The 13248-nt window shown below is 48.6% G+C and overlaps 1 protein-coding gene across 3 annotated transcripts in view; it reads right to left on the reverse strand.

The window, feature by feature from the left end:
- The window catches only part of VPS13A (vacuolar protein sorting 13 homolog A), a 466977-nt gene that overhangs the window by 439003 nt on the left and 14726 nt on the right, over nucleotides 1–13248 (reverse strand). For 2 of the 3 annotated variants that reach the window (XM_040355888.1, XM_040355872.1), the window contains exon 1: nucleotides 12911–13103. The exons of the other annotated variant lie outside the window; for it this stretch is intronic. In XM_040355888.1, the coding sequence (XP_040211822.1) occupies nucleotides 12911–13010 (100 nt within the window). In that variant the 5' untranslated portion in view covers nucleotides 13011–13103. Of the gene's footprint in view, nucleotides 1–12910; nucleotides 13104–13248 lie in introns of those variants that run through there. 3 annotated transcript variants of the gene reach the window in all.

Raw genomic sequence — 13248 nt, forward strand, 5'->3', positions numbered from 1 at the left:
CCCAGCCGAATACCTTGAGGTACTGAACTGTAAGGGCTACTGCTCGATTTAGGCCGGAAGCAGAGTGCTCTATGATAAGGAGGTCGTCCAAGTAAGCTAGGATTGAAATTCCTTGGGTCCTTAGGTTGGCTAAGATGGGAGCCAGGACCTTCGTAAACACCCGGGGGGCTGTTGCTAACCCGAAGGGGAGAGCTACAAATTGGTAGTGGCGTCCTGCGATTGCAAAGCGCAAGAACTTTTGATGCCCCTGAAAAATTGGTACATGAAGGTATGCATCCTTTATGTCTATTGAGGCTAGATAATGCAAGGCAGCGGCTGCCGACCGTACGGATTCCATCCGAAAGGAGCGAACCCTTAGGTAAGAATTCAGACCCTTTAGATCCAGGATTGGTCTGACATCGCCGTTGGGCTTTGGTATGATAAATAGGTTGGAGTAAAAGCCTAGCCCGCGGTCCTGGGCTGGCACCTTGATGATTACCCCCTGGCATAGAAGGCGATCCAAAGCTGCCAGCAGACACGCCTTCTTTACCGGATCTTTTGGAACTCTTGATTCCTGAAAATGAGGAAGGGGAAACTCCAGAAATTCTATTTTGTAGCCTGTGGCTACCAAGGAAAGGACCCATTTGTCGGGGACATTGGCTTCCCAAACTTCTGCAAAGAATCAAAGCCTTCCCCCCACCCGATTGAGTGGGGGCGCCCCTTCATAAAGCTGATTTGGGGGCTGGTTTTGCTGGCTTGCGAGACCATGGTCTCTTGCCACCTGAGGCCTGTCCTTGCGACTTATTACCAAAGTTTGATCGTGCAGGAGGTCGTCGATACTGCCTGGAGGCCGAGGGCCCTGGGGCTGGAGACAGCGGCCGCTTAAACGTAGGACCTTGAGATCTCTTTTTGACCGGCAAAAGAGTACTCTTGCCACTTGATATCGTCTGTATGTATTTATCCAGATCCTCTCCAAAAAGTCTTCCTCCGTGAAAGGGGAAGCCCGCTAAGAGTTTTTTACATGGAGTCTCGGCCGACCAATTCTTTAGCCACAAGAGCCTTCGCATGTGTACCAAGAACAGGGACAAAACGGGAAGCCTGCTGGATGGAATCTTTTATAGCATCCACCGCAAAACACAGGGCTCTGGGGAGGTCGGCTAATTCTCGTGCCTGCTGAGCCGGAATGTCCTTTAACATCTGCTTTGTCTGATCTTTTAACGCTTGACAAACGCCAATAGCAGCTACTGCTGGCTGCACCACCGCTCCTGCCATAGTAAAGGAAGAGTTTCGAACCGTTTATCGACCGGGTCTTTGAACATTTGTATGTTCTCTAGGATTTATTCACGCGTCCACAGCCGGGAGCGCCCATTTCTTTAAAAAAAAATCTTCCATAGGGTAGAGGACAGAAAACCTCTTAGGAGGTATAAATATTCTGTCAGGCCGTACCCAATCCTGAAAGATCAGATCCTCTAAAAGAGGATGAACCGGAAACAGCGCATTACTTAGTGGCGCCTTTAAGGAGCCCAAAGAAGACACCGCAGGGACTTGAGGCCCTAGTAAAGGCAGTTTAAATGCCGAGTGGACCATGTCTGTTAAAGACTGGATCCACAGACTCTCCGCCTGGGAGGCTGAAAATGGTTCTTCTATGGTGGACGCCTCAATATCTGAACCCTCCAGGTTCTGTTCCACTTGATCCTCCTGAGATTCTTATTCCTCAGGGGAGAGAATCTCAGCATCCGAGGATATGAGTTTAGGCGATGGGGATCTAGTCCGTTTTTTGTCTGGAAAAGAATTTGCAATTAAATTTGTCAATCTTTGTTCTAGCCCACTCAGAGAGGTAGCTAGCATATCCTCTGTGACAAACACAGGGTTGGGATGGTTAGGGCCAGCCAAAGCACCAAACATACCCAATGGCTCATCCAAGGCGACCTCCTCTGGTTTATTAGGTGAGGATAGAACCGACGTAGCCTGACTAAGATCCTCAGAATCAGAGGGGGAACCCCTCTGTTTTTTAGCATTTTTTGCACCTTTAGTTCCTGAGCCTTTGGGAGCCATGATACAATACCGAGGTACTCTGCAAAACAACAACTCACTGTTGTAGCAAGGAGTAAAATAATATGGCTAGGGTAAATAGGTTGTACCTAATGCCCCTAAGCTACTGGGAAGGCAGTTTATTTTTTTATTTTTTCAAAACTGTTCCCAATACATTTTGACTTTCTGCTATAAAACGCATTCAATAAAAAAAATTGAAAAAAAGTCAAATTTCTTTATAAATTTAGGTCAATAAGTATTGGTGAAAAAAAAATATATGCTTTGCACAAAACTTATAGCGTCTACAAACATCTGTGTCTCTGCCCAACCAACGATGGGTGGCGGCAGACATGGAGTACCCAGCACTCGCCGATGGGCTTCCACTGTGTGTAATCACAGTGGAAGCGAGTCACCGGTGGCTCGCATGTGTGCCCCCTACCCGAAAGTGTGGGAAATATATACACACACCACACAGCTGCTGCAATAATAGTAAAACTGCTATAAGTAAAACTGCTATAAGGTGGACGGCAAGCGGTTGAAAACTCTGTACAACCACTTTTACCTAGTCTAAGGATTAATAAAGGGAACCCTCCATGGTTTAGGAGATATTTACAATAAAGCCGTGTGCCGATGTCTTCAGCGCATGCGCACGTTAAAAAGTCTGCGTTTATGGCGTTTCTAAAGTGGTCATGCCGTGACTGTCGGCTCCCGCGCGCATGCGCCGGAGTGACGTCACGCGACTCCGGCCAGTCAGAGCCGGCGGCCCCGGAAGGAAGAGGGGTGAAGATGGACACTTCCAACCAGTGGGGACAGCGGTGACATCGCAGGCTTCAGTTTTAGGCAAGTGACACATAATGGGCTACTATGCGATGCATAGTAGCCCATTATGCTTCACCTTTGCAGGGAAATAAAGAGAGAGTAAAACCATCAGAAGCGACTCATATACTGTATATTGCAGTGGAATGAGACAGAGGACAGAAATTACACTTAAGCCATGTACACTATAGCAGATCCCGCTGTGCTAAACCAATTTCATCAACAATTCTGCACCACAAATAGCAGAAATCTGTTTACAGGCAGCCAAACATGATGATAGCATAAATCAAACAGCTAGGTAGGCTCATTTTTTTTAATCTATACAGTATTATCTCTCTAAAAAGTGTCCTTTCAAGTCAATTAATAAATGTAGAAAGTGGCAATGTGCACGAAGCCTGGGTAGAGTGAATGTGAATGCTAAAAAAAAAAAAAAAAGCAAACACCCTACCATACTGAGGAAAATCAATTTTAACAAGATCAGCTTTACAGAATCTACTTACCAAAATAAATAAGGAAAGGGTTCACATGTCTGAATTTCCCAGAAAGCTCTCTATTTATAGAGCTTTAAAAGAGAACCTGTCTGAAGGTAACTATAAGAGCTGCCCCTGCACCCGGTTTTTGAGGTGTATACCACAGGGCTGTGATTCCTATTCTTGCTTCATTATTTAGGTCATACCTGATCTGAAACATCAGACATCCCAAATCCTGACATGCGCATTCTTTTTTTTAGGTCAGTAGCTCACTTAAGGAAAAGCAAAGTTAGGTATGACCCTTGAAAAACAAGTGAGCAATGACAGCTTCCATATCTCCAGAGGTTAAAGTGATATTAAAGCATATATTTATTTAAGCTCATTCTAATGCTGGGGAAGGAACTTACAAAGTTTGCTGCTCCTTGGTGTATTAATAAAGGGATCTTTCGGATGTCCCCAAAGGGAGCATCCTGAAGCACCGAAAGGACTAAATTCAAGTCCCATGGGGGTAGTGGATGGCGCACCGGAGGAGCCAAATGTCGGACCTCCGTACAAACGTACGCACCAAGGAGTGCGCCGCCAAGGGTCGCTGAAAGTAAACGGCCAGAGCCAAAATCTGACTCTTACCTAACCGTACTCAAGGCGAGAGCCTGATCTACTCCCCGCTGTAAAAAAAAACAGCAGAATCCAGACACCACGTATGAACGAGGGTGCCACTTCATCTCCTCACACATAGAGATGTAGGCCTTCCACGTACGATGGTAAATCCTATGTGAGGTAGACTTCCGTGCACGCAGCATGGTAGAGACCACCGAGCCTAACAGGCCTCGGTCCATCAGTACCTGGCTCTCAACAGCTACACCGTTAAAGCCAGCGACTGTAAAGCAGGGTGGAAGATCGGACCCTGCGACAGAAGATCTGTTCTCAGAGGTAGACGCCAGGGGGCGTCTGCCACCAGACGCACCAGGTCCGCGTACCAGGAGCGGCGCGGCCAGTCTGGGGCGATCAGGATTGTTGCAATCCCTTCGGCTTCCACTCTGCGCAGCAGACGAGGAAGAAGCTTCAGAGGAGGGAAGGTATAAATCAGTCGATAGTGACCCCAAGGAGCCACCAACGTGTCTGACGCGTCCGCCCACGGTTCCTTCGACCTGACCACGAACCGTGGCACCTTCCAGTTGAGATGGGACGCTAGAAGGTCCACGTCTGGAGTGCCTCACTTTTGGCACAAACCCCGAAACACTTCCGGGTGAAGTGACCATTCTCCTGGGGCCAATTCTGAACACCCGGAATGTACACGGTCGATAGAGCCGAAACGAACCTTTCGGCCCACCGAAGGGTGTGCGCTACTTCCAGCGCTGCAGCCGAGCTTCATGTGCCTCCCTGATGATTGACATACGCCACGGCTGTGGTGTTGTCGGACTGGATCCTGACCGGTCGGCCCTGCAGCTCCAGGGACCACCCGGCAAGGCACAGCTTGAGTGCTCGGAGCTCCAGAACATTGATCGGCAGGCGAGACTCCTCCTGAGTTCAGCGCCCCTGGGCTGACTGGGTGCCCCAAACGCCCCCCCAGCCGGAGAGGCTGGCATCCGTCATGACCACTGTGACCACAGTGACATGGCAGAAATGACTTCCCGATCCGAAGCACGGGAGACGTCAGCCACCACACCAGGGAAGACTTGACCAGTTGACTCAACTGAATCTGGTAATCCAGAGAAGACGGGAGCCTGTCCCAACGTGACAGAAACTCCTTCTGTAGTTCCCTGGTGTGGAATTGGGCATAAGGAACCGCCTCGAAAGAGTCCACCATCAGACCCAGAACCCTCATGCAGAATCGAAGAGACGACCACTTCTGGGTCAACAACTGCTGCACCGCAGATTGCAGAGTCTGAAGTTTCTCCGTTGGGAGAAAAACTCTTGCCTCTGCGGAATCCAGGACTAGCCCCAGGTATTCCAGACGCAGAGACGGAACCAACACTGACTTCTGGATATTCAGAAGCCAGCCGAACTCTTGAGAGTCTGACACGTGATAGACACGTCCTCTTCTAATTCTGAGCCTGAGGAGCTCTCAGGAGAAGGTCGTCCAGATACCCCACGATAGTGATCCCTCGCTGTCTCAGCAGGGCCAGTATCGGGGCGAGCACCGAGGTGAAAACCTGTGGTGCCGAGGCCAGGCCAAACGGGAGGGCCACAAATTGAAAGTGGTCCTCCCCGATCGCAAAGCGCAGAATCTCTGGTGCCTTGTGCATACGGGAACATGCAGGTATGCGTCCATGATATCCAAGGATGCCATGAAGTCCCCCTGATGGAGCGCTGCTATTACCGAGCGAATCGACTCCATCCTGAATTTTTGCACTTTCACAAAGCAATTGAGGGCCTTGAGGTCCAGGATTGGACGGACCCCTCCTTTTTGGGGGCTACAAACAGATTGGAGTAAAACCCCTGAAACCGTTCCATCGAAGGAACTGGCACAATCACTCCCCTGACAAGAAAATCCTGGACAGCCCCTGACAGAGCCTGCCGGTGAACCGGAGGAAACTGGAGGTTGGAAGGAAAAAATCTGTTTGGTGGACAAGAGAGAAACTCTATCTTGTACCCCGAGGAAACTACTTCGCAAACCCAATGGTTGGAGAGGAGAGACCGCCACCGAGCCGCGAATTTGCGAAGCCGGCCCCCCACCCGAGACCCGGGCGGGGGCAGACCTTCATGCGGAAGCAGGTTTGTCCACAGGCTTGTTAGGCTTGCGGAACCAGGGACGCTTCTGCCCTGCAGCGGGCGCCTTCGCACCTTGCAAACTTTCCTGCTGCACAGGGCGCACGGAAAAAACGCTTTGGGGTAGTAAAAGAGAGCCCTTGCCTACGGCGAGGCTCCTTGCCCTTCCCAGACTGTGGGAGCAGTGTGCTCTTACCACCTGTGGCATCCTTAATGAGGTCATCCAGGGACGCCCCAAAAAGCCGCTCACCCTTAAAGGGGCAAATCCACCAAGGCCTTCTTGGAGGATCGTTCCGCAGACCAGCATTTCAGCCACACAAGGCGGCGTAGTACCACCGCATAGGCGGAGGCTCTGGAAAGCAAGGGAAGCGTATCCAGGGCCGACTCACAGACAAATGTTAGACCCTGAACCAATTGTTCAGCCAGGTCCTTGCAGGTCTCAGAAGCATCCTGCTCCTCCAGCTTCTGCAGCAACAACTTTGACCGTTCAGTCAGTGTCTGCGACACCAGAGACCCGGCCACGACCGGTCTCACAGCGAACCCACAACTGTGAACATAGAGCGGGCCACAGACTCCACTCTCCCATCAGTGCGGTCCGTAAATACAGGAGCCCCTACCACAGGCAATGTGGTGGCCTTACTCAGTCTGGACACAGGAGGGTCCGCTGACGGAGGAGAGACCCATTTTTATTTTATTTTATTAAAGTCCTACTCAAAGGGATAATGGACCGCAAAGTTTTTTAGGAACAGCAAAAACTTTTTGTGGCGTGTCCCATTCCTTACATAGCAAATGCTCCAAATAAGGAACACAGGGAAATACTTTTTTGCGGTGCTGGGCGGTTTGCGGAACCCAAAAAGGGACCGGCACAACTGGTGCTCCCGCCAAATCCTCAAGTTTATGAGTATCACGCACCGCAGAATAAGAGCTCCAACAAATTCTATCATTTACTGACCCTGAGGCAGAGTCATCCTCACAGTCCGTGTGGGTTAAGCATTGACAGAGACATCCCCAGAAGCAGGCTCAGGGAGGGGGCGCTTTGTACCCCCCTACTGGGCACCAGCTGCTTCAAACCTGGCAAGAAACACCTCAAGTACAGCCGACATTGCCTCAACAGATGCGGCAGGAGCAGGGGAATAAAGTATAACTCAGGCATTGCTGGGGCAGAAACACCAGGTTCAGGTTCCATATTGCCCCACCGCTGTGTACTGCAAGACAGAACAACCCACCGGTCACCTCCTGGCTGCAAAAATAGAAGCAGAGGCCTCCCAGGGACTCACCACCCCACCCAGCTGCAGAGAGAGCTGAAAACCTGAGGTGTGCTCTGATGTGCTGGCTGTGCTGTGTCTGTCACCTCGGGGAAGAATCACAGTGTTTCACAGCACTAAAACTGTCACAAGAGATTTCCAAGATGGCCACCGTCTGAGGTAAAAATCACCTCATATAACACAGCAGCACACAGCAGCACGCCCCAGAGTAACAACAGTCCCCCCAACAACACACGGGCCCCGGTGGTAATAAAGAAAACCCAGGAGGCCCCCCTTCACAGCCACTACCCAGTCAGGGGAAGAAAGGAGAGGAAGGGGAGAGAGGAAAGCAGGGCGGACCCTCGGTCGACCTCCCCAGGGAAAACACCAGCCATACCACCTTACCTGAGCAAGGGGCCACTACTTACCTGTCCTGCGACCACCGGCTGGAGGTATCCCAGACAGAACCAACATCCACTAACGGCATGGCTGTCGGCCAGACACACTGTGACAAAGCCAAAGAGACCGGTCATATGTGTGCCCTGGAACATGTAGTTCCCCGGCCGCCCCTGGAGCAATGGGGCCTCTCGTGGACGAGAGCTAAGGGCCGGAACACGCTCGATGGCCGAACATGGGGAAACTACAAGAGTCAAGACCCAGCCTGTCACCCAGTCGGCTGTTGATAGAAGAATCACAGGATTCAAAAATGCAGGAACAAAATAATAAAAAGCGAGAAAATCGCAAGAAAAAAAATCTCCAGAGTACAGGAACTCCAGAGTGCCTGCCTCTCCTGTCATTAGGCAGAAAAAAACTGGAGCTGCTAGAGCAGGGTGTGGGTTATACCCGGGGAACCACGCCCCCTGGGAGGAGCTGCACTGAGGAAAGTGTTGTTAACACTTACAGTGCTTTGTTTCTGCCCAACTCTCCCGGAAGGAAGCGGATATAACCCTAAGGCTGCTGTGTCCGTCCATGAACGGAAGAGAAATACTGCTAGTAAAACCACCTGACATGCAACTTTCTGTACTGTCACCAGTAGATTCTTGCCAGCGGTTGTAAACGCTGCCTGCGCACACTGTATGCGGACAGTAGCAGCTGTCTGATATGGCCAGTGCCCTGCTGTTTGCATGTAAATGCTCATCAGGGTGCTTACATGTAAATCAAGCCCCAACAAGCTTTGGACACAGCGTGCGCCCAGGGTTGACGTTCCTGGTCTCACACACAGGTCTCAACTAAGCAGCGAGTTTGTATACAGCCATAGCACAGAGTGCTGCTGTATTGAGAGGCAGATTTTAGCCAGCTCAGAACACAGCAAACTATCAGTCCCTGGCTGCTTGCATGACTATAGCCTAAAGCCTCGTATACACTATTCAATTTTTTTTTTTTTTTCGACCCAGTGGGCTGAATGAAAACAAACCGATAGCTCCAGTCGGGGAAGCTATACTAACAATCGGATGTTAGTACAGCGATCTCCCCTGCTGTTCCATTGTGTTCTGACAGTGGGACAACCCCCTGCCAGAACACTCCAGCCAGCGCTCTTAGCCATTGTCTAAAGCCCTGTACACACAATCAGTCCATCCGATGAGAACGGTCCTTCGGACCGTTCTCATCGGTTAACCGATGAAGCAGACTGATGGTCTGATGTGCCTACACACCATAGGTTAAATAACCGATTGGGTCAGAACGCGGTGACGTAAAACACAACGACGTGCTGAAAAAAAACGAAGTTCAATGCTTCCAAGCATGCGTCGACTTGATTCTGAGCATGCGTGGATTTTTAACCGATGCTTTTGCATACTAACCGTCGGTTTTGATCTATCGGTTAGGCGTCCATCGTTTCAATTTTTACACACACGGTCGGTTTGGTCCGATGAAAAGGTCCTTCAGTCCCTTTTCATCGGTTTTGACCGACCGTGTGTACGCGGCCTGAGAGTACTAATCGGCAGACCTTTTTCAGTCATACCCCATTGACAGAAGCCTGCCGAATGGTCGGACCGGTTGCCATACACACGGGCCGAATGTCGGCCAGTTTCTATCGAACTGCCCGATGCCGCCTGACATTCGGCCCGTGTGTTCTAGGCTTTAGGCCCCTTTCACACATGCAGACCATTTGTCCGTTTTTCAAAACATCTAGCCATTGATGGATGAAAAACAGACATCAATGCTTCTCTATGAAAAAACAGATGTAAATGGATGATTATTCGTTTACATCCGCATTTATCAACATCTGCTTTTTAAAAGAATCAAAGCCCTATTTTTGTCCCGTTAAGAAAAACGAACAGACAGAAAAAACTGATGTAAATAAATAGACAAGCGGTCCATTTTTGCATGAAGGTGGTTAAAAGGGATAGTTCACCTTTACCACAAAACTGCCTATGCAGATAAAATCAAACTGTGCAGCTCTGACTTATGCCCGGTACACACGATCGGATCAACGGACGAATGATCGTCTGGTTTTTTTTTTGTATGCCAATCTCACGTTGAATCTGAGGAGTATACTAAAGTCACGAAAATTCTCGTACGACAGAATAAATAAAAAAAAGTGATGTCTTGTGTTGTAATGCATTTTCAAACGACAGCTGTGCTGATTAAACGAAAATTGTACGATCGGGTATCGTACGAAAAAAAATTCCTGTGTATGTCCGATAGAATAATATCAGATGAACTGTCCTGATCGGCTCTCGAAAGCGCTGTACCAATGATCCGATTATCGTACGATCGTTTCGAAAAGTGTCATTTTTCGTACGATTTCCAGATCGTGTGTACAGGGCATAAGGCTTGGTTCACACAGAAACGCTGTGTACCCATTCTCCGGTTCAGGGACAAATCAGGGCCCAATCTGTGCCTGAATTCTGCCCTGAAAATGGAGCCAAAGACGCACATCGTTTCTGTGCAATGAGCTCCGCAGCCACCCGGGAGATATGTAAACCAGCTCCATAGAGAGCCGGTCACATTCTCCTGCTATGCGAATTGGATGCCGAGGGAACCCGTATCCAATTCACATAGGTGTGAACCCAGCCTAAAGTTGAATAAAGCCCTTGCTAGAGGTGCAGGCCATTTACATACCTTATGAAACCTGACTGCAATACTCCTAGGACGTTGCCAAGTACGGCCTAGTCGTTACTGCTCCCCTCCACCATCACAGGAGTAAGATCTCAAAATGCTGAGCTCAGAGCTACTGCATCAAGGGAGAAAGAAAAAAAAAAAAAAAAAGAATGTGAGGGTTTTTGAATAAGAGAAAGCTCATTCCTGTGATGGTAGAGGGAAGCAGTGATGACTAGGCCTCACTTAGCAACGTCCTGGGAGTACTTGGCAACATCCTGAGAGTATTCCAGTCAGGCTTCATAAGGTATGTAAATGGCCTACACCTATAGTAAGGGTAGAATTCATCTTTAGTCAGAGCTACAAACACCCCTTACCAGAAACGGATGAAAAAAAATATATAAAAAGGAGGTAAAATTCATCAGTTTTTTTTACCGAAACGCACGTGTGTAAGTGGCCTAAGACCCCAGTCACAATTGTGCTATTTCACTGAAAGTAGCACGATTTTAAAAGTAGTGCTACTTGGAAGACATCTGTGTGACTTCCTGCACGGAGGTCTATGCAAGTTGCACCTGAACATGCAAAAAGTAGTGCAGGAACTACAAAGTCGCACTGTTTTGACCACTTTCAATGCAGACAATAGGGCGCGACTTGTCATGTGATTTGAAACTGTCAAATCGCATGGAAAGTTGCACCTTTGTGACCAGGGGCTAATAGTTCTCCGTGTTGTTGTATGAAAGGTTTAGACGCCTTTCACACTGAAGCAGGTTTCGGATATTTTAGCACTAGAAATAGCGCCATGCCACTCGAATGTGAATGCCTGAGTGCTTCCACACTGGACCGGTGTGCTTGTGGGACGTTAGAAAAAGTCCTGCAAGCAGCATCTTTGGGATGGAACGCTGTATACAGCACTCCCAAAACGCCCCTGCCCATCGCAATGAGTGGGCAGCTGTTCCAAAGCACCTGAAAAGCGTTTCAAAAGCGACACAACACGGGCGTTTTTAACCCCTTCTTTAGTGGGGGTTAAAAGCGCCGAAAAGTGCTGCGTAAACAGCTCTAAAGTGCTGCTAAAACGGGTAGCACTAACGCATGTGTGGCCCTAGTGTGAAAGGGTCTTCGTGCCTAGTACACACGATGAGAAATCAGATGAAAAATACAGATTTCAGGAGGGCCTGTTCGATATTCTATTTGTTAGGGACTAGCACGAAAAATTTTCGTGTATGGTACCAGAATAAACTTTTCTTTTAACCACTTAATTTTCACCCCCATCCTGCCCAGACCAATTTTCAGCTTTCAGCACTGTCACGCTTTGAATGATAATAACGTGGGCATGCAACGTGGCTCCCAAACAAAATTTTTCCCCACAAATAGAGCTTTCTTTTGGTGGTATTTGATCATCTCTGCAGTTTTTATTTTTTGCGCTATAAACAAAAAAAGACTGACAATTTTGAAAAAAATAAACAATATTTGTTTTACTATAATAAATATCCCCAAAAAAATATATATTTTCAGTTTAGGCCGATATGTATTCTTCTACAAATAATAAGCGTATAGTGATTGGTTTGCGCAAAAGTTATAGCGCCTATAAAATAGGGAATATTCAGATGACTTTTTTTTTTTTTTTTACTAGTAATGGCAGTTATTTTTGTCAGGACTGCGGCAGACAGATCAGACACTTTTGACACTATTTTGGGACCATTCACATACATACAGCGAACAGTGCTATAAATATGCACAGATTACTGTATAAATGTGACTGGCAGAGAAGGGGTTAACACTAGGGGGCGATCAAGGGGTTAAATGTGTTCCCTAGGGAGTGATTTTAACTGTGGGGGGGGGGGGACTGACTGGGTGAGGTGACCGATCGGTGTCCCTATGTACAAGGGACACATCATCGGTCTCCTCTCTCAGACAGGACGTGGATCTCTGGGTTTACACACAGAGATCCACGTCCCTGGCTCTGTAAGTGCCGATCGCGGCCGCTAGGCACGCGCGCCCCCCCTAGCAGCTGGGAGGCCCGAGGACGTCATACAACGGCCACCCAGGATGGCAGAGCCACCTCGTGGCCGTCATATTACAATAGCCGGGATGTGAAGTGGTTAACCAGTACTGTATTCTTCCAAAAAAAATCAAGTGACCAAGACCGTGCATGCTCAGAAACGAAATAATACAGTGCGATACATTAAATTGCAGGAGGTTGTAGTCGGTCATACGAGAATTTTCAGAACTCCATTAACCTTTTGGTTTCAGATATTGGACCAGCATGCAAAAAGAAAAAAAAAATCTGACAATCATTTAATGTTCGATATTCTCATTGTGTGTACGAGTCCTTTTCTTATACATGCAGTTTCCATATGCGACTGGTGCTTATATATTTTTATATTATACATACACAGGGAAGTATAGCAATGTTTAATTGGGTCAAGACAACAAAGTTTAAAGGATGTAGCACTGGGTGAGGGACAAAGAAGTGCAGGTGACTGACTGGGAAGCAGTGTCCTGTCCTGTCAGAATATGGATGAGAGGAGAGCAGACACATGGCCTGCACTCAGTATGCACTCCCAGGTCCCATTATACAACACACAGCACAGCTTTATACCACACAGGATCACCATCACTCACCTCCCCATATGCCCAACTTCAGCTGAGAGCCATCCAGGTTCGCCACATAGTCCCCGAGAAAGCGGTTCAGGACATCCACCACCATAGACTCGAACACCATGGTGTCCCCCGGCTGTCCTTTCAGCTCTCAGGCTCACAGTCACACAACACATACACATTAGCAGCCAGGCCCGCCCTGACGTCTCATGAGCAGTACGCCCTGAGCCAGGCCTTCCCCCTACACCATGTGGAAACACTGTCACATGGAGGAGGAGGAGGAGAGCTGCTTTCTCCTCAGAAAGTGTCAGTTCATTGCTAGCAGGTCACTACCTCAGACTGGGGAGAGACCTAAGCTTGTG

The sequence above is a fragment of the Rana temporaria genome, chromosome 1 (genome assembly GCF_905171775.1).
Source record: "Rana temporaria chromosome 1, aRanTem1.1, whole genome shotgun sequence".
Lineage (NCBI taxonomy): Eukaryota > Metazoa > Chordata > Amphibia > Anura > Ranidae > Rana > Rana temporaria.